Raw genomic sequence first — 22,084 nt, 5'->3', positions numbered from 1 at the left:
CTTATACCTCAACAGTTTTACATCAAACTGTGACTTTCTTGAAATTTAAATGTACATTTTAAATTGCCCATCATCATGCTACCGTACATATTTTTTCCAAAGTAAGGTCCCATGGTGGTCCACCGGAAGGGGAGGGACTGAAGGCTCTCTATAAACAACACAAAAACAAAAATGTGTTTCAATACTTTCCTACTTCCTTGACTGACTTCTGTCTGCGGCACTCACACATTGGCCAATGGTTCCAACTGAAGTGGTAAATCTTCAAAAACTGGTCAAATTCTTAAAACTTTTTAAATTTAAACTCAAAAAGGAGTAAATAGTACATTTGTTACTACTTTGAGCCGCAGATTAATACAAATTTGTAGTTCTAGTATTTACAGCGACAGGACAGTGCAACAGTGTGGCTCACTGGTGTGTATTTTATAGTTTTATGACGACAACAATGGAGATTTATGGCTCAGAGGAAGCAGATATATCAGGCTTTGTATACAGACACAATGCTTGTTGGTAGATACATTAATTGTTTTGTCATTTTTTAATAGGATTTGTGGACTATAAAAAAAAAAAATCAGGAACATTTCTAGCCTTAATCTTTGAATAAAACCAGCACTGAGCACACATGGGTCATCACAATGCCCTGGTCATAATATTCTGTGGGATATTGTTGAATCTTGGTGGATTTCCGTAGCATTTTGTTCGATGAGCGCAGTAACACCAGACACTTGCTAGTTCGACACTGGACCAGCCACATGATGAAATGACACTGTGCTGCACGGTGATCATAGTCATCATAAATCACAACATTGCATCATTGTGCAGTACAACCACAATAACCAGGACAGCCTCCGGTGGAAACACAGATGTCCTGGCATCTCTAATTTGGACAACCTTCACTTCTTGATAGCAACAGATGTCAGAGAAAGTTTGAAAACTTTTGTGAAAAAAACTGCTGTCTCTTGCTGAATGGTTTGCTTTCTTAAAGGCTTTATCACAAGAGGGGGAGCAGGGATCTATGTTTCAAGATGCAACATTAAGACTTCCACCCTGCCTCCTATAACCCCTCATAGTGCGTGATATCTTTGGCTCCTGGGGGCCATTTAACTTGAACTTAATTTATAATTAGCCCCAGGAAAAACCCAAGCTTTTCCTGTTTTGCGGTTCCCTCTTGGTATCAAGGACAATGAAGGAAAAGCTTTTTAGGTGGAGCTGAGTGTGCAAGAGAGAGCTGAGAAAGCATTTCTGCCTCGCAGGACAGAGAGGCCTGATGAGGGCAGTGGCCGAGTGAAAAGCATCCATCATCCATGTAAACATGTTTTACCACAAAACAGCATAATATCTTAAAACACAGCAAAATCTAATCTCAGGGTAGAGCCCCTCTGTTATATTAGCGAGATAACTTGTCCCATGATTTTCAAGAAATTCTGTAAGTGCAGCTTTTCAATTGTGCACTGTAGGCTAAGGAAAAGAAGGCGGCCTAGAAAAGACTCTAAAAAGGACCCAAGCAATGTCATTTTTTACACTCTTCTTCACATAAACTGTTGTCAACAAGATAAACTAATGGTTGTCCAAAAACAACATTTCACCATGTGAATCACCAATCAATGTCGCGCTCTACTTGAAAAGCAGGAGCACTTCAGGGTAAATGCGCTTCCTCCTCGCAGCTTTTGTGCTACTCTGTGCTTTGTCTGACTCTAAAGAAGACGGGATGGAGTATTTGATGATGTTTTGAGTTGTATAAAAAAAATTAACCCTCTGTGTTATGTTCACCTGCCTACGTGCCACCTAGTCGCCCTCCTCAATCAAACATTACACCTTGTCTCCATTCATGTACTGTGTGACGATGAGCCATGAAGTGTGCCAATATTTAATCCAAAAAGATGAGAAGTGGGTTGTTTCGAAGTGCTGATGTTTCAAGGCTCTTTTCAAGGAGCCCATACAAGAGACAAATTTTTTTGTTATTGTGTAAAATGACCCAGTTGTGACCAAGGCTGTCCGCAACCGAAAAAAATAATGTTAGTTGATTAATCTTGATTAGTCATAGGATTTCTTCATCTATTAGTTGATTAAATTACTGTAATCTCCAGTAAAAATGTCCCTCTGCAGATGGAAGCATTCATGCAAACGGATCTCTTAAAATCAAGGACTTATAAAAGACCAAAGCTCTGCATTATTCATTATTTTCCAGTAATGATTAATAGCTCATTCCCCACCAAAAAAAAAAAAAAAGACAGTCTACAGCCATGCTAGCTGCTCTGTTTGGCTGCAGGTGCACTTTCAGCTAAATAAAGTTAACATTACCATGGCAATATGATCACAATAAACATTTTAATATGCTGATATTTGTAGCTATTTGTTCACCATGTTCACCATCTAGTTTTGCATGTAAGGATGCCAGGATTTGGAAAGTTACTACTAAAAATGTGTAATGATAACCACTAACTCTGGAGGTGGCTGAAAAAAATTTAATTAAGAACCACCACACCGTTAGTCTGACTATTTTATATCAAACATTTGGGGCCAGGAGGGTGACTAGTAAAGCACCATCAATACAAAATGTACCTCCAAAGTGCAGTTTACAGGAATCTATTCAAAGTTTTCATAAATAGAACATGCTGCAAAATAGATTCCATTATTTTTACATCGGTCATTGAGTTTCTGTACAGGAAGCATGTCAGCATATTTAACCTAAAACTGAACTCCTGCCAACAGACAGCTCTGCTAATTCCAGTTTATTCCAAAAATCTATCCACTATGATTAGAAAAATAATCCCTTCAGTAATTGACCTGCTTTCCCAGATGACATATTGAGCGCGCGCAGTATGATACATTACTAGAAATCTTGAATCTTTCCAAGTATCTTGCAGCGTTAATGTACAAACTAGTACACATTCAGCAAATGAAAGAAGGATCAATTTACAATACTGCATAATGAGTACAAGCTGCATAATGACTGCTGGTTACTTTCCCTTTGAACGTGCCTGAATGAGGTTGCGGTCTGCAGAGCATAAATAGTTGATGTGGCCTGAGTCTCACACATACACACTAAAGGGGTTTCTGAATTATGGGTGCCCCAGTTTCTGCCTCTCTATTATGGAGACTCTCTCAGGACCTAAGACACTAAAGTGGACAGAACGAGGTGTGTGCTGGCGAACCCACAGCAGCAAATCTGGACAGTGACTGACAAACAGTTACTGACATGGCCCACAGGGTTTATGTATACTGCCTTTTTATCACAAAATGCTGTCATGACATGCAAAACTTAATCAAAGTGATGAAATCTCAGGATGCGAGACAGCCAACACAATCGCACCACAAGATCTGCTTTCTTTGTAAGGCTACTGTATTTAAATCCAAACTCAACCCCCAGACTTGAAAGGCATTTACGTCTAAAAGTACATTCACAGAGAAGGAGGTGAAGGCGATGAGCTTTCATCAAGGTCTGCAAGAACAAACAACTGATGCAAACTCTCGACATCCCGGCAGGAACTTTTCTCCCGAGAGCGCAGCGATGTCAGCTGCGTAATTCATGAGTGAAGCCTGTCAGGCAACCGAGCCGCTGCGAGGTACTTCTGAAGCCCCGGCACAACTCACACAAGTCACTCTCTGTAATTTGTCAGGCAGCCTGGCCGCCACTACACCCACCTTTACATTGATTAGAAGCCTAAGTATGCTGCTGATTAAGCACTAGGCTTTAAAGGTTCAATCAGGACCATATAGATTTTGTGAAGACTTACATAGTATGTTCTGAACTGTTTGACTTTGACTGAAATACTACTTTCTAGATCTATTATAACTGTAAGGGCAGGTCAGATTACACACAGATTATAGTCACAAATATAAACATAAGAATTATACAGGTATCCTTTAGGTAAATCATCACCAAAGACACATAAATTACATTAGGATTAGAGCTGCATCAGTAATGTTTGAAATATCACATGAAGGCCAGGGCTGTACGATTAATCACATTAAAATCAGAAACTTGATCAATGCCTCTATGCATCTCTTGGATGACAATAATTCTGCTGTATTTGCATTAGCAGGAAGATGTGTTGCATCAAGCGCTCCCAAGTTGTCCCCATGAAAAACTGTGCCCAGGTAGAGAAGGAAGATATGAATAAATCTAACGGGTTAGAGACTGGGGAGTAAAATGCAGAGAAACAAAAAGCCTTGTAACAACAAAATCAGTTAGAATAGAGTAAACCATATCACGGTGAGGAAACTAAACTATATATATATTAAAAAAAGAAAGAAAAGACAGGTCCTCTCACTTTCCACTGCTTTGATTTTTAGCAAACTCAACATGTGTATGAACACAAAAAGATTCAACAACTAAGACATAAACTGAGTTAAGTTTCACAGACATGTGACTAACTCTGAACAAAGGGAGGTCAAAGTCAAAAGTACCAGCCAGTATCTGGTGTGGCATCCAGCTGCAGAAAGTACTGCAGTGCATCTCCTCATCAACGGCACCAGACTTGCCATTTCTTGCTGTAAGATGTTATCCCACGTTTCCACCGAGGCACATGCAAGTTCCCAGACATTTCTGGCGGGAATGGCCCTCGAGGGTACCGCAAGAGGAAGGAGGATATCTTCCCTGTAAATCACAGCATTAGTCCGACCATCACGCCCGGTGAGCCAAAACCGCGTCAGTCAAGAGCACATTTTGCCCGTCCTGTCTGGTCCAGAGAAGGTGGGTTTGTGCCTATAGGTTCCCAGTGATGCAGTCTGTTATGGACCTGCCTTACAACAGGCCCTCAGTCCAGCCTCTCTCAGCCTACTGCGGACAGTCTGAGCACTGATGGAAGGATTGTGCGCTCCTGGTGTAACTCGGGCAGTTGTTGTTGCCATCCTGTCCCTGTCAAGCAGTGGTGATGTTCTGATGTACTAATCCTGTGCAGGTGTTGTTACACACGATCTGCCACTGCCTGTCTCCCTGTAGCGCCGTTTCAGGTGTCTCACATAACGGACATTGCAATTTATATCCTTGGCTACATTTGCAGTCCTCGTGCCTCCTTGCAGCATGTCTAAGGCACGTTCACGCAGATGAGCAGGAACCCCGGGCGTCTTTCTTTTGGTGTTTTTCTGTTTTTCAGAATCAGTAAAGAAGTCTCTTTAGTGTTCTGAGTTTTTATAACTGTGACCTTAATTGGCTGCCGCCTGTACGCTCTTAACGACTGTTCCACAGGTAAGCATGAAAACCACTGTTTACAACCTTTACAATAAAGTTCTGTAAAGTTATCTGGATGTTTACAGAATTATCTTTGAAAAACAGTGGAAAAGGGTTTCTTCTTTTTACTGAGTTTATATATAAAATATTTTCGTCCATCATCAGCTCTGATGAAAGTGTTGTGCTTTTGGTGTTTTGCCGTCTGCTGTGTGGAAGTTTTGTGGATTCATAGACAGTGATGACAGGTAAAAGCATATTTGTAAAACCATCTGAAACACTGCCAAAATACTTACAAAAACTAAAAATATAATTAAGCTATAAAAGGCCAAGCATGCTAGATAAATGCTACTCAATGCCATCCCCGACTATTCTTCATGTGCCACCTGCTCTAATGTTACACACCAAGTGTCGAGCAGCAGTCAAAATCCATCCATCCATCCATCGTCAATCGCTTATCCTGTGTACAGGGTCGCGGGGGGGCTGGAGCCAATCCCAGCTGACATTGGGCGAAACGCGGGGTACACCCTGGACAGGTCGCCAGTCGCAGTCAAGATGAAAATATGAAATATGCAACACTTTTAAGGCCATAGCAGATTTATTATTTAGTCAAAGTATGGTACTGTCCATGAGCCTGACAGTCAGTTTAAATCAGCAATGACTTCATCATGAAAGGGCCGAGCCAATAGACTGTGTTTTCCCCCCGAGGATCACACAGGACTGAAAGATCGTCTCACCTGTTGGAGTTTGGACGAGGAAAAAAACTATTGTGTGCTTAACGACGTACCGTGAACGTAGCTGACTATGCCTCGGTGTTACATCTATATGTGAGCTGTAACATTTTAATTATACACACAGGGAAACAATTGTTTAAAGGTGTTCCCATTAACGGCAGACAAGAGACTGAGTTGATTATTAAATGTAGCGTTCCATAAAACTGGATATTAAAAAACAAACAAACAGGGACCAGTAACAATCATGTTGTTTGGCCTGCATGCATACATATATGGAATGCAATTTATCATTAAAAAAATGGCGTTTCTAAGAATCTTGGGAGAAAATGTAATTTTCATTTTGATGGCAATTGTGCAGCCTTGTCCTCTAGATGCACTACGGCCCATGATAAAATCCGAAATATGACAATTGACCGACGCAAGTGCATGTTTTTCATTCCAGTTTTACACTACATGGGCAACAAGAAATCATTTACATCATGTTGTGTCTCTACCAATGTTGACCGCGTTTTAGACCCTTGGACTGTAGCTTGTTAAAAAGATGCACAGTGGATGACATGCAATGACGATTTCAACAAACTTTTCTCCCCACGTGTCTCTGAGATTTGTGTTTTTATCCCCATTACATGTCCAGTTAATATTTTCCCAGTGCAAAGCAAATACACAAGACAGTTGTTTAACACATACAGTCCCCTCCAAAAGTATTGGAACGGGAAGGCAAAGTCCTTTGTTTTTGTTGTTCACTGAAGACATTTGGGTTCAAGAGACAAGAGTTTAGAATTTCTGCTCTCATTTCCTGGTATTCACATCTAGATGTGTTAAACAACTCAGGACAAACCACCCTTTGTTTGAACCCACCCATTTTTCAAGTGAGCAAAACTATTGGACCATGTGACTGACAGATGTTTCTTGTTGCCCAGGTGTTGCCTTTTAGGTTGATTGTCCAAACATTAAATAGCTCTGCATGACTAGTCTAAGTTTTCATCCTTGGTTCTAACCTATAAAGACTGCATTTCCTGTTAAAGAGGATAAAGCAACATGAAGAGCAGAGAGCTGTCTGTGGGAGAAAAGCAAGCCACTGTCAAGCTGAGAAAAGAAGGAAAATCGAGCAGAGCCATTGGACAAACATTGTGCAGAGCAATTTGGAACGTCCTGAAAAAGAAAGAAACTACTGGTGTACTGAGCAACAGACGTCCAACAGGTCGGCCAAGGAAAACAACAGTAGTTGATGCCACCAAATATTAAATTTTATTTATTTTAAGATTATTTGTTCCAATAGTTTTGCTCACCTACGAATGCTGTGGTCTAATACAAACGGTGGTGTGTCCTGAGTTGTTTAACACATTTAGATGTGAATACCAGGAAATTGAATTTCTTGTCTCATCTTTTGATCTTAAACCCAAATGTCTTCAGTGAACAAAAACAAAGGAATTTGCCTTACCGTTCCAATACTTTTGGAGGGGACTGTCTAGTGCAACATTTTTTTAAACTTCTTTTGCAAGACAATATTGTTGCATCCTTTATGACGCTGGAATTTATTAATTTAAAAATATCTAGGCATCCCCTGTCAGTTTTGGTTGGGAGCTTTTGCTGCATGAGATACACCCGTCTCTCCTAGGGATGCACAGATCCGATACGGACTCAGATAGCTGGATCAGGTATCGGTGACAAATGGTACATCCCTAGTCCCTCCCTTCCTGTCAGCATAGTCACTGAAAACTATTTGTTGATGAAGATGATATAGTACAGAGAGTCCCTTTGCATGTTTGTTTAGTTCCAGTGGGCCCAGCTTTAAACGTCATGTCATCTCTCACCCCAACATACCGGTTCAGTTGAAAAAAAAAAAGTCAGATTACAGGAACATGTTGTTGTTTGAAGCCGGTGACGCTCACCTCCAGTGAGGTGCCCATGACGATGAGGAGGTCTGCCAGTGGGAAGTCTGTCAGGTACTTGAAGAAGTGCACCGGAAGCTCCTCTCCAAAAAACACGATGTCAGGCTTGACCACGCCCTTACAGGTGGAGCACTTCGGGACCGTCCCGCTCATCACGTCTGGCTGATGAGACACAAGATGTAAAATGACTGAGTACTGATTATTTTATTGACTGAAGTTTTACTATATAAAATATTAACATAAATTCAAAAGATTCTGAAGTAGTTTTATCTGGTTTTTACTCAAATTTCAACAGTAACACCAAATGTTTGTCATTTTAATTTGATAAATTAGTGAGGTTTATTGCTGTTCTACAGCATAAACTGGCTGTTCGCTCAAACACTCACTGATTTTTAATGCAACTTTTTGCAAGACGCAGACGCCATTCACCCCCATCATCATCTGTCTGAAAAGGAAAACTTTGATGGGATTTGTGTATCTACAAAATTTTTCTTTTTTTTTTTGGTGACCAACTTTTTATAAATTTCCACGCCATTCTCATAAAGTGGCATAGTATACAAATTTTACATATTTAATCACTTTTTAATTATATGAATTTAATAATAATTATATAAAAAGAAAGGGGCACAAAGAGTTATCCCCTGACCCACTACGCCCCTCCACCTCTCTTGCCGTTTCAAATATTAAAAATGTTGCTTGTTTATCAGTCTATTCACGTGCATATTAATTTGGAATATTATGATTATACACTCAGCTAGGCATGTATCCCCCAATACTCCACATATCAAAGTACGCACACATCTACAATCATATTTACATAAAGGATATCACCAGGTCAGCAGCTCTTTCAATAGCCTCTAATGTTCCCTCCTCCTTTAGCTTTGTTTACCGATGCAAATGACAATTCTAAGACTAGTACTCTATGAAAGGAAGATTTGCATCGATAAACATGTGCATGTGGAAGCATCATCTTGTAATATGGATTTGTTTGGACTGCCGATAACGACAACATCTCACAAAATTCTCACTATTTTTCTAAATGCAGTCAGAAATATAAGGAAGCTGGCTAAACTTTGTGGGGTGGAGCTGGAGCTACTTTGGTTACTCAGTTAAGGATGTTTAATTCCTTTCACCTCAACACTACCCGCACTCATTATTATCGAAAGAATTTCCCCTCGGGGATCGATAAAGTATTCTGATTACAACTGTGTGGTGCAACAATCCTGTGATCAGAAATACCACTTAAAATGACCGGATTCAACTGTTCCTATAAAGATTACATGGAGTAGTTGCATTGCATTTGGGCATAATAATAAATAACAAACAAGCTTATCTGATGTTTTTTCATAAAAAACACAATAAACCTTACTCTAAATATTTTTATAAAATCAGGGTTAGTGTTTGGGTTATAACTCACTCGTAGCTCGTCTCCCTCGTACCTCTTCAGACAGACGGTGCAGGTGGCGGTGGCAAATGTACCGTGGGCCTCAACCAACATCGCAGGAGGGATCCCTGCCACTTGATGCAGATATAAACAAGCACAATGACTTTAAATTATGTGGAGCAATTAATTTATCATATCAAAAACTATGCTAAAAGAAGCAAAGATATGAATACATACATCGTTCCAGCCCGTCGATGTTCTGCGTGTACATCCGGAGAAGCTGACCCTTCTTGTGAAGCAGCTGTACAAAATAATGGGTCAGATTGGGCTGATAGTTCCCAGGATACAACTCCTTGGCCAGGGCGAAGAAGGGATTAGGGTTTTGATGGAAAAAGTTTATCTCGAATATGGCCTCGGCGTAAGGCAGGTCATACTGCTGCAGGTTGTCATATAGGCCGCTGCCGGGAGACCTGTGAGAAAATAATGTGCTGATAGACCCCAGAATACACCTGACATTTACAGGAGCTTAATAGAAATACCATATCTAACCTTTTTACCTGAAATCTGGGATGCCACTGGGTGTGCTGATCCCGGCTCCGGCCATCACCACCACCCTCTTGTACTGCTGCTCTCTGATGCTCTTGGCGATGTCCTGCAGGGTCTGCTGCTCCACGGCTGCACCGTCACCACGGGAGGAAAATCCCCGAGACCCATTCCACCAGGGAGAGTTTGTTTGTCTGTGAAGAAGCAAAACAGGGATGAAGGAGTTTGTATCTCAGTGTTTCAGTACTTCACTAAAGCTTAATCAAGTCTGATGCTTAACTTACTTTTTTACAGATGCTAAATGCACTTACAATTTGAGCTGCCAGATGTCCTGTATTAAATTAAACTATTAGTTGATTAACAGAAAAGTAGATGAAAACAATTTTCCAATGTGAATGTTTTTTAGTTTTCTTTATTTACTTACATACTTACTTACTTAATTTAATTTTAAAACAAATATCTTTGGGTTTTAGACTTTTGGTCAGACAAAATAAGACACGTGAAGAAGTCACTTTTGGCTCTGCGAAACAGTGACGACCATTTTTCATCTTTTTAAATGCTGAACATTTGATGGTTTCCGCTTCTCAAATGTAACAATTTGATGCTTTTCCTTGTCATGCATTATAATAAACTGAATATATCGATAGTTAGTCAGACAAAACGAGACATTTGAAGTAGGGCTGCAACTACAACTCTACCCTGTCAAGTATTTTCAAGATTAAACAATTAACTGCGGGTAAACGTTTAGTCTATAAATTGTCCAAAATTGTGAAAAATGCTCATCACAATTTTCCAGAGCCCACAGTGACAGCTTCTTTTGTCCAACCAACAGTCCAAAACCCAAAGACTTCATAAATGACAAAGAATAGCAGCGAGACCTTACAATTAAGATGAAACCAGCAAATGTTTGACACTTTTACTTACTCAAAATAGTTCATTAATTTTCTACTTGATTAGTCGTCTAATCGCTGCAGCTCTAATTTGAGGACACAACCTTTGACTCAAGGAAATCGTCATTTTTTTGACATTCAATAATCGAGAAAATAATCTACAGATTAATCTGTGATTAAATGAATTGTTAGTTAATATTCTAAGATTTGTTTAGATCTGGAAAGAAGACACATTGAAACTTATCAGCTGACATTCTGGTAATTACTTTGTGGTGTTTTAGGAAAGCAAAACCATGTATTATGGTTCACAACATTAAATAACACCCAATATCATTACAATAATGCATGATAAATATGAACACACGGCCCAGCCATACCTGAGGATATAGAATATCTCAGGTGTGCGCGGTTTTCCTAACTGTGAGGTGTAAGTACAGTTGTGTGTTTACTGGGACAAACAATGACAATATCACAAAGCAGTCTATGTGCTGTGTTACCTTAAACTTTAGTCTACCTATAAAACCACACTGCTGCTTGCACACTGTTATATAAACAACTTGATTTTGCCTTTGTTTAATTTCTGATCCTACATGTTCATTGGCTCTAATGTGTGTGTGGCAGTCTCCTCACATTTATGCCAAACATGCAGAGCAATGGTAAAATGTCAGGATCTTGCTTGTCTCGTTAAGAAGTGTGTCTATGATGGTACCTGCACAGAGCTGCTGCACCTTGAGATGGACACAATAAACTCCTTTGAGCCAAGCCTATAAAATAAAATAAAAACACAAGGCATGTGTCACAATTATCCATCATAAAATCGTTCTCATCTCTATTTCTTCTTCATTTTTAGCTCTCTGTGTCTACTAACCGGCTGCAGAGAGCGTCCTGGTGGATCTCCAACACAAACTGCGATGTAAACAACAAAGTCTGACAGGTGACATTAACGAGGAGCTCACTAAAGGAGCCATAACACAGCTGTGACTGCAAGCTGCACTACCCACAGATATTTAGAGCATGATTAGCAGATTCATAAACACGGACACGAACGTTTTCACTTATAAAATCAGATAAAATAGGAAACTCACGACCGCCTGCCTGCAGAAATGTGTGCAGTAGTCCTTTGACCTCCTTATGACGCGGAGTAAGTTACCGTAATGTACGATGTAGCCTAACTTAGCTACACAAAACAGCTCGGCCGTTAGCTAACTTACCAAGCTTGGTCGCCTATTTTGATTTAATAAAATAAAACAACATAAACATAAAATGTATAGCGGTCAAGAAATCAACTTTACTGGAAAATAAAAAAAATAGCTTACAAACTAGCTAGCTTTAGAAACGCCTCCTTCATTTCCCATGATCCTTTGCGCCCAGGCACCGTGCTGACCCACAACACGGGAGGCTGTTAGCTAAACGTTAGCTAAACAATCAACACTTATCAGTCCCCGAATAAAATCTAACTGCAGTTTGTCGCCACAATGAAAGATGTTACCGGGTACCTGAAACAGCAGCAGAGCAACAGCTCTACGCCGGAGATGGCGGCGGAGTGGCACATGTTGGAGGAGTTTTACAACAAAAGGTAAAAAGAAAGAACGCCGTAAAAGTCAGCTAGCTAACGTGAGCTAACTCATTCATTGGCAATGCACGCTGAGTCATGCACAGAGCTAGCGTTAGCTTAGCTTTAGCTAATGCTAGCCGCAAGTTTCTTCTTCAAGATCAGAGCCGAAACTTGGCTTCTAATAGTAAATTTGTAAAGTGGTCAGGAAACAAGAAAAATACGATTTAATGGGTTGAAGCCTCAAATCCAACACCAATAATTTAGGCAAATGGAAGAAGGAAAAAAAAAAAGGTGTCAGTCTGTCACAAGTTTTCCTAGCTAAGTTAGCTATTTGCTAGCGTTGATGCTCCACAGTGCACCATAAGGATAAAATAACGTTTAAGTTAATACTGTTTTGTAAAACATCATTATGAACGTTAAATATAGTTTTGTATTTTAGGAGCTCCAACTTTAAATGTCCATCATTTGTTAACTTAATCGGTGTTCAAAGTTAAAATAATCAAAAATGCGGATTTGTTTTTACAGACAGCCACATTAATGTGAACATCCTTTTTGTAATATACACAGTGCCTAATAATAAAGTTTTACCCCCTTCGGGAGTTTAATGTTTTGTGTATAAAGTAGAAAGGGTTATTTGTTAAAGAAATATTGTGAGCCAGGTTGAGGTGTGAAGAAGTTTCAGACACTGATGAAGACTTAACATAGCATGGTTTATTGAGCCCGGCCGAGGAGACACAGTGTCAGCATACAACATGTGAACACATCAAATGCCAACACCAAATCTGAAGGATAACCTCTTTTGGTTCTATTTATGTTTCTGGCTTCCCCCTAGTGCCTGTTGGTTTCCTTATTAGATCATCTTTAACTGGCCTTAACATAAAACAACAAATCTGTGTTATGTTTAGACTCCAGTGCTACATCATATTGATATTTATTACTATCCTTGAGTCAGTAAGTCCTTGTAAACATTCTTGTAAGATTTAACCTTGCCAGATTGCCAGAGAATACTGATATCTGCTTGCGGGACGCCTGAGCTGCTGTCATATCATCAGTCACGCACCAACCATCACTATCAATCAACTAAATTTCACCTGTATCTAAAAGTGTTTTGTTAGTTGATTTGCAGACATAAACTACAATGTTTATTTGGAGTATGTGTTTATGCTCATGATAGCTGTAATGATGCAGAGTAATTCAGATGAACTGGTGACTATAACATAACTATAACTAACTGTTTTGTTTTTCCATTGACAGATTGTGGCATCAGTTGACTCTGAAGCTGACAGACTTTGTTAAAGATCCTTGCTTCAAAACAGGAGATGGCCTCATACAGGTAACCACACACAACCCAGTCACGCAGCTGCGTTTTCACCGAAAGTACCCTTAACGTTTAGTCCCAGGAACGAACTACTACCTTTAAGAAACTAAACGGTTCCCTCAGCCAAACTGCTATGTGCATTTCCACCGCTTTCTAAAGACATGACGGATATTCTTACTCTGACCAATGCGCCATACAAACGTCAGGCATAATTATTTATGCAACACTGCAACAGCACAGCAACCATGGAGGAGATTCAAGTTGTGCTGTTGTTGATTGGGATTTTTTGGTTTGCAAATGTAGTCATTCAGTCACCGGTGGAAAAGAAACAAACAACAGTTACAAAGTGAATTTAAAAATGCCCTAAATGCTAGACTTAGTAACCTCTACTCAACCAATCAGAAATGTTCAGCTGTGGAAGCCCCACTCCTCAAAGGTCCGGTACTTTTGGAAAGTGCTCCTACTGTATACTACTTTTATTTTTCTTAAATCAAGGTTTAGTTGGCTAAAAGTCTGAGTATTTTAGTCTCATTTTAGTCTTTTCTAACTCCTTAGTATAGTTTTGTTCTAATTTTTATTGCAAAGGAGACATTGACTTATCTCAATTCCCAGGTGGTCAGCCTTGATATGCCGCTTCAAGTTCGTCTACATTGCTTGCGGTCCGATATAATAAGGCACTCTGTCCGTCTCATTGTATTAATATGTAACCAAATATCTAAGCACCTCTTTCTCCCTAGCATGTTGTGTTCTTCACCAGAGTTCGTATCCTCCACAGTAAAGTAACGTTTTCCTCGCGCACCAGGCGTCACCCCGGCATTCAAAGCACGGGAAGAAAAAAATACCACTGAATGAACACACTGTTCAAGTGAAAATTTAGAGGTAGAAAATATGGCCTGTAATATTTTGTCTCCTCATTGCACTGACAAGAAGAAAGAGAGTTTTTATTGATTACATTTTTTGTCAACAATATTGCACGTTAATATAGTCACAGTCAGCGTTTATGGGCAGTGTCACTGTTTCGTTTTCATCAGGGGAAAAAAGGTCGTTGACGAACATATTTCGTTTAGTTTCGTCAACAGAAACTGGCCAGTGTTGAACATACCATCATAAATGGTTAAAGTCTCAAACTTTGTAATGCAGTTGTTTGCATTTGCTATATTGTTATTAAATCTATTTGTTTTGTCTTTGTAACAGGCACATTATCACAGTAATTAAAATGTCTTCTGTTACTGATATTTATCAAAATTACTCTTATAGCAAAGAACTATGTTCCTCGTCTTTTTTACACCACATTAGACCAAATTGGGATTTGTGTCAAACACTAAAAAAACAAATTTTGTTTCTCTTGGATTATTTCCAAACCCTACATCTCTGTATCTCACATTGTTGGGAATGTTTTATGTTCATAGTCATGCCATTAGGCGCTATGTTTAGCCTTTTATGTTAAGGTACCACATTAAGCCTTGCCACTGATGTATAAGGGTTTACTGGAAACACCGTCCTGCTCAGAACATTTAGTAAAATATATACCAATACAGACACTTACATAAAACAAGGAATTTTTGTTATATATTCTCTCTAAATGAGGAAATTTAACCATAAATAATGTCAAAATTTTAATTCTATTTGTGGCCACTATAGAGAATTGATATGATTTAATGTTTTCTGTGATCTGACATCTTTTTTTTATTCTTTCTTAAAGCTCTATGATAATTTCCTCAGTGACTTCGAACACAGGTGAGATAAAAGTGTCATAAGCAGTCAAACTACCAGCCAGTTCAGTATTTTTTTTTTTAGCTTGTGCTAATTTATTATCTTTGCTCACTTATCAGAATCAACCCACTGTCCCTCATGGAGATTATACTGTATGTTGCCAGACAGATGAAAGGTAAGGACAACGTGAAGCAGCAGGAAATATTTCTTGGCGGAACACACTCTTAATTTTTGGGGTATTTACAAAACTGTTTTTGTTTTCAGATCCAAAAGATGCCATCACTTTTCTCGAGAAGACCAAGGACAAGGTAACAAAGTCCTGCAATAAAATCCTCTTCATAAAGGTTATGATGATCAGTTTGTGATGAAACTGTTTCAACGACTTGTTGATTCAACTTTATGGTAATCTTCGTCTTCAATACTTCGATATAAGTAGGGCAGGCTAAATAAGAGAAACACTTCTCTGTATGATGCAGTACAAGTCAGCAACACCTCAACACACAGCTTCCTACATGATCATAAAGTTGATTCAACACCTCTGTAAAGCAGTTTCAACACACATTGTTCACCTTGTTCTAGCTAGGTGTTCCTATAAAACTGGCAGCTAAATGTAAATGATAGAATTTTTAACAGTTTTTCGGATCAAACTTTAATATGTCTCTTCTCTGGTTCAGGTGAAAAGCAGCGACGAAGCCGTCATTCTCTGCAAGACGTCTATCGGCAGTCTTAAACTGGAGATCAGTGATCTTCCTGCCACAAAGGTAACAGCTCCTGTACTCTCAGCGCTCTGTCTTTCTTTGTTTTTTTTTTCAAGCTGCTGTGCAGACAAACGTGCCTCACATCTGATCAGATATAACACGTTTTCAAATGTCAGGCTGCCGGTAATGTTCGCATGTGATAGGTCGTTAACGCAGAGCGGCAAACACCACCAGCAGCTGTTAAACTGCACACCAGTGGTGCATTCCCACTCACACATGGGCGTGTAATCCCTCTTCTTATGTGCAGACACAAGAATCTGCAAAAAGCAACAGAACATGCCCACACTGCCTCGGAGAAAATCTGAAAGCTTTATCTCCAACATCTATCGGGATAAACGACCATAAATCATAATGTTAAAATGTTCATAAAGTCACTTCCTGGCTCATAATCATCACATTTACGTATATTCCAGATTGTTGATGTACATTCAAACAGTAGCCAGTGTAGCATGACTTCTGAAAGTGAAGATTATGTTGTTGTTTTTATTACTTTTATCATGTATAATGTAACTTTAATACCACAAAATGCAATCAAGCATCTAACAAGATAGATGGATAGATACAAACAAACGTGAAGATGGATAAATGCAGATTTGCCAAATTGAAAATAGTATTGTGGTGAAGAAAAAAGTCTTTGCTCAGAGTTTAGTAACGGACTTCATGGCAACAGTACACAGTTTATTTATCTCCCAAAGCATGATGGGAACCCTGTAGGTAAAGACTTAGAACATAGTAATTCCAAAAGGAACATAAAAATATACCTTTTTTTTGTCAACACATTTTTTTGAACGAGCTAAGGGTCGTAACGTCGAACATGGATCTCTTATCTCACAAAAAAAACTGTTGAAAAAATGTGGACACACAGGCAAATTATAAAAATATAAAGGCATTTATATACAGTGGGGAGAACAAGCATTTGATACACTGCTGGTTTTGCAGGTTTTCCTACTTACAAAGCATGTAGAGGTCTGTAATTTTTATCATAGGTACACTTCAACTGTGAGAGACAGTTGAAAATAGTATAGTAATGGGGGGGGGGGGGGGTCAGTTTTTAGCACCACAGTCATCCCTGGCCTTTTGTATTTTTTTAGATTCATGATTCTTTTGCCTGTCTTTCCTTATGCACCAAAATACCAAATCATACCTTGGATGTAAGAATCTACATGGCAATAAAATTTGTTTGATGTCCTGACAGAGTTTAAGAATTGTGTAAATATTGCCTTTTTGTCCTTCCAGAAACTCATCGAGGAGGTGGAGGAAATGTTGAATAACTTGCCCGGGGTGACGTCTGTCCACGGCCGGTTTTATGACCTCTCTAGCAAATATTATCGCATCATCGGGAACCACGCCTCCTACTACAAGGATGCTCTGCGCTACCTCGGATGTGTGGACATTAAAGACCTGCAAGGTGAGCAAAGGCATGATGGGGAAACAAACACTTGAACTTGAAGTCGTGCTGATGGAGCAGAGGAGGTCATTTAGATTAATGTTGTTTACTCCACAGAGACGGAGAAGCAGGAGAGGGCGTTCACACTGGGGCTGGCTGGACTCTTAGGAGAAGGAGTTTACAACTTTGGAGAGCTGGTGGGGTTTTCACTAATCACAGTGGTCTTATTTGTTTGTCAGTGCTGGACAGCCTCTCAGCTGAAGCCCGTTGACCACATCTGCTGTTGTGTCTTTGCAGCTGATGCATCCTGTGCTGGAGTCCCTGAGGAACACGGACAAACAGTGGCTGATTGATACACTATACGCCTTCAATGGAGGCAATGTGGAGAAATTCCAGGGCTTCAAGTCTGCCTGGGGTCAGCAGGTGATTAATAGCATATGGATAACATATACTGAGACATTAAAGATTTAACTGATCACCATGTAAGAACTAAAAAGATGAGAAGTGATGTGATAATTTCTTCAACATGAAGAAAACACAAATTCATGTATTTTTCAGTTTAACCCACTTTGACATGCTGTGCCAATAGAACATTTAATAAAAGTTAGACAACTCGCTCAGTTGAAGTTTTCGCTTTAAGATATGGATATCTGGAACCTGGTCAGGGGATTGTCACTAATACATCATCGCTGTCATCTCTGTGTGATTTTGTTTTTCTGTCTTGGTTGTAGCCTGACCTTGCAACAAACGAAGCAAAACTGATGCAGAAGATCCAGCTGCTGTGCGTTATGGAGGTGAGACACTCAAATTTCCAAGTAAAATAAGTTCATATTAATGGCGTCGTTGCAATCGGTGCATTCACTCGCAGAGATGTCGCAATTCATCTTTGCTAATCTTTCGCAAAATGTTTAATTTTTAGGCAGATAATGGACAGCAAATAATAACCACATGAAATGTAATTTTTGCCAACCAACCAAGCCACATTTGGAGGTAGTTTTTAAATGCCACATTTCCAATATAATTTCTCCAGATGCGTCTCAGTCCGGCCACGCAAATCGGCTTTCAAAGTGTTTTTTGCGTCTAACGGGACACGCAATGACAACATCCCATCCAGAGTCATGTATTTGCATCAGAGGAGGCTTCCTCCATCGGCCTCTCAGGATGGTTTGTAATCGGTCGCACCAGACAAAGTCAGCGGCGGTAGCTGATAATGATCTGCGCCGCAACTTGATAGCACAGTTGTTTGGCGGGCGAGATGATGGCTCTCCATTGAGATCTGATTAACAGGATATCCGCGGGGTCTTAAAAGTATTAAAGTATTAAATTTCATTACCAAAGTATTATATTTCATTACCAAGGTCTTAAATTGTTTCTTGTCCTTTCGTAGGATGTGTGCGTGTGTGTGAGACTTCATAATATACTCCGTTTGGTGTGACTCTGATGTTATACAGAAGTACAGGTAGTGTTCCTGTTTAGCTTCACGCTCTGGTCTGTGGAGTGTTCGCGGTGCAGCAGCTCTGGCATCCAGCTCTGCGCGAATCAGTCAGTTGTTAGAAAAGAAAAGAAAACGTCTCTAAAGTGCTACTAACATTAGCTCGACGACTCAGACTGGACAAATGTGTGAAATTGAGAAAGCCAGAGATAGGAACAAGTTGGCGGACGAGGCTGAGGGCAGTGGCGCTGATGTTGGCACAACAAGCTGATCGGCGTGCGAGCCAGTCATACTGGCGAGCGCTAATGGAACAGCAGAGCTGGAAGACCCGCAGAAGGTTACTGGTCAGTGAATGATACAACAGTAACGGAGAGAGTTGTGTGTGAGACGAGGACCGTGTCTGTGTGTCGGCATTGCACCGCTTTTGTAGGGTAACGTTATGTGAAGGGAAACATCAAACTAACGCACATTTAACTTACATCACCCAGATGCGCCGATCACGGGAACGGTGGGAAAAACAAACCGGAGCCCAACTCCTTATCCCCGCTGCTTTCAAGCCAATACTTAATTTCAAGCAGCCTTTAGATGCTTTAGAAAAACAGAACAGGATGAATAATCACAAGCAATTGCCATATTATATTACTTTACCTTATCTAGCCAAGGTGGAACTAACTGCAACAACTCATAACACAATTTGTTTGTATTTTTGATTTCACCCCTTAAGAGTTCTTAGTGCACAAATATTGTATTCATTTCATAGGTGTCATTTAGGCTGTGGATACTGGGGACATGTTATTTTAAAAGCATTTGATAAATATGGTCTGAAAAATGGCTTGCAACAAGAAATGTTAAAAAAACAAATGAAAATACTTTGAGAAAGGTTTATTTGCACAAGAAGAAAACGTGCAATTTAAAGGAAAAATACACAAATGTGCATTGTTCAAAAAAGTTTAAGCTAAAAAAATCTGAATCACTTTATTTAAAGACAGACAATTCTACCATAAAGTTGTGCAGAAAATGTCTCCAGAATGCAGGAAATTAATTGTTTAGTGCTCATAATCGTCTAGGGGACACCCAGACTGCCATTTAAATATATGTCGGCATTGAATATTTCATCAAATAGTGTTCAAATATCATCTTGTCCTGTTCTCGTTAACCTAATATTGTGAATTGTGCATGTGAGGTATGTGAATCACTTTTCAACACAAAGTGACGTCCTTGATTCATATCAAAGTACAAACACACCCCAAAAATCTATAGTGTGTTAAATATGAATGTATTATAATAAAATATTTTATTGAATTCAGGTAACTTCGTAAATAATTTTCTCATGCTTAAAATTAATACAGATTTTCCATTAAACGGCAGTGAAGTTGGTATTAAATTCCATCCTAGGTGGTATTGAAAAGGTCTTAAAAAGTCTTAAATTTAACTTTGAGAATCGATTTTGAGAACGAAAAGAACCAGAGCCCAAAATGGAGAAAGCTGTCTGGTCTGAATGTATAAAACCTCTTAAAGCGCTGTGAAGGGTAAAAACAAAACCAAGAATATTAAATCACTTAAAATGTCTCCTTTCCTTTCCAGATGACTTTCACTCGTCCTGCAAACCACAGACAGCTCACCTTCACAGAGATCGCTCAGAGTGCCAAAATCCCTGTTAATGAGGTCAGTTAGATGACGTGTAGTGTATTTAATCTGCCTGTCAGTAAATGAAAAAAAAAAAAAAAACATTTTATATGAAAATAAACTGATGGGCTATAGTAGTTTCTGATGCTCTTGTGTGTTTGTCTCCTGCAGGTGGAGCTTCTGGTGATGAAGGCTCTGTCTGTGGGGCTGATCAAAGGTAACATTGACGAGGTGGACCAGAAGGTGCAGATGACCTGGGTGCAGCCCAGAGTACTGGACCTGCAGCAGGTTAGACCTCATGCTGTTTTATATGTTGAAACAGATTTTTATCAGGTTATCACAGCTGAGGAAAATACATTTAATATATTCACGACTGCTAAATGTTAGTTTGATAATGTATTTTCTTTGCTTTGGTAGGTAACTGTCCAAATGTAATTGGTGTGACATCATTTACAATAGAGCCTGATGACAGCTAGAGCTGCCGTTTCATACTGATGCTCAACAGTCTTGGACTTGATGTTAGGGTTTGGTTGCGATAGCTTCTTCCATTTGGCTAAATATCTGGATTTACTCATCTCAGGCTCGAACTAATCTCTTCTTGAATTTTGTTTTTATTTTATTATTTTGTTTCTACAACACATTTAAGAGACCGCTTTTCATTTTTAGCCAATGGAAACTACACCAGCAACAGATTAAATCACAAACATCTTGTGTGAAAGAAATTAAACTCTACAGCTGGTAGACTGTGTGTCTATTAATAATGTGAATATATTTAGATGATGAACTTGGTATTTCAATCAAGACCTCCAGTATTTTTAATCAAGCAGCTTGTGAAAAATAAGGTGTGCGCAAAAGTACACCTGTTATTTCAATGTGTCATTGTTAACAACATTTCATCTCATTTTAAACAAGGTGTGAACATTTATTAGCTACAACAAAAAATGCTTCACAGCCAACAAAATCTGATTACTGATCTAAATTTAATCTTTTTAATTAGATTCAATAATTTTATAGAGGATATTGGAGTCACTAAAAAAGGAACTGGACCAGTTTCTACAGCAGCAGCTGGAAATTGATCAGAACATAATGCAGCTAGGAGACAGCTTATTTTATTTAGTAAGGAAACTCACTTTGCTGTGGCTCAGTAATTCCACCTGAAGCTGAGTAGAACAAAGTAAAACTCTTATTCTCTTGTCAAAAACTTTGACGTCCGAAGTAGGAAACTAAAAGTTCATTCGACAAGTGAAATCTGCAGACAAAACTATAACAGAGCAATTAACTGTAAAGTTGGATGAGAAAGTGAAAGTTAAGTCACCAGTGTTTGGACTCCACCTGCTGGTTTTACACTTACCTGTTTTCTGTTTCAGATCAAAGGTATGAAGGAGCGTTTGGACTTTTGGTGTGGCGACGTTAAGAACATGGCCATGCTGGTGGAGCAGCAGGCCCACGACATCCTCACCTGAATTTCCCCTTCGGCCCCTCGGAGGGAGACCTCACTCTGTTTTTGTATTGTTTTTCTTTCTGTTGGATGTTTATTCTTCTGTTAACCATCTCTGTTTATTATCAACCTGTAAATTACACTGCGGTGTTTTGCAAATAAACACTTGGTTGTAACATTATTATCGTTGCCATGTCTGGACAATATTGTTCAAAACATGAATAAAAATGACCATGACAACAGTCAA

The 22,084-nt window shown here is 39.3% G+C and overlaps 2 protein-coding genes across 6 annotated transcripts in view; one reads left to right on the top strand and one right to left on the bottom strand.

Moving 5' to 3' along the window:
- The window catches only part of sirt3 (sirtuin 3), a 30,574-nt gene extending 18,675 nt beyond the window's left edge, over positions 1-11,899 (bottom strand). The window contains exons 1-7 of one of the 5 annotated variants that reach the window (XM_046032126.1): positions 11,696-11,720; positions 11,479-11,516; positions 11,320-11,374; positions 9,735-9,914; positions 9,415-9,647; positions 9,211-9,311; positions 7,794-7,955 (exon numbers count right to left, since the gene is read on the bottom strand). In XM_046032126.1, coding sequence (XP_045888082.1) covers positions 7,794-7,955; positions 9,211-9,311; positions 9,415-9,647; positions 9,735-9,781 — 543 coding nt within the window. In that variant the 5' untranslated portion in view covers positions 9,782-9,914; positions 11,320-11,374; positions 11,479-11,516; positions 11,696-11,720. Of the gene's footprint in view, positions 1-7,793; positions 7,956-8,179; positions 8,239-9,210; positions 9,312-9,414; positions 9,648-9,734; positions 9,915-11,319; positions 11,375-11,478 lie in introns of those variants that run through there. The other 4 variants (XM_046032124.1, XM_046032123.1, XM_046032122.1 and 1 more) reach the window with 4 other exon arrangements.
- psmd13 (proteasome 26S subunit, non-ATPase 13) lies at positions 11,773-22,084 on the top strand. The gene is made up of 13 exons (XM_046032121.1): positions 11,773-12,186; positions 13,420-13,498; positions 15,186-15,220; positions 15,316-15,371; positions 15,461-15,504; positions 15,871-15,957; positions 17,191-17,362; positions 17,459-17,538; positions 17,639-17,764; positions 18,073-18,135; positions 20,358-20,438; positions 20,571-20,687; positions 21,767-22,084. Exons 1-13 carry the CDS (start codon positions 12,086-12,088, stop codon positions 21,860-21,862), a joined length of 1,137 nt encoding a protein of 378 aa, XP_045888077.1. The 5' UTR covers positions 11,773-12,085; the 3' UTR covers positions 21,863-22,084.

This window comes from Micropterus dolomieu, linkage group LG20 (assembly GCF_021292245.1).
Source record: "Micropterus dolomieu isolate WLL.071019.BEF.003 ecotype Adirondacks linkage group LG20, ASM2129224v1, whole genome shotgun sequence".
NCBI classification, from domain to species: domain Eukaryota; kingdom Metazoa; phylum Chordata; class Actinopteri; order Centrarchiformes; family Centrarchidae; genus Micropterus; species Micropterus dolomieu.
Note: the sequence above shows the minus strand (reverse complement) of the source record. Positions and strands in the feature narration are given on the sequence as shown.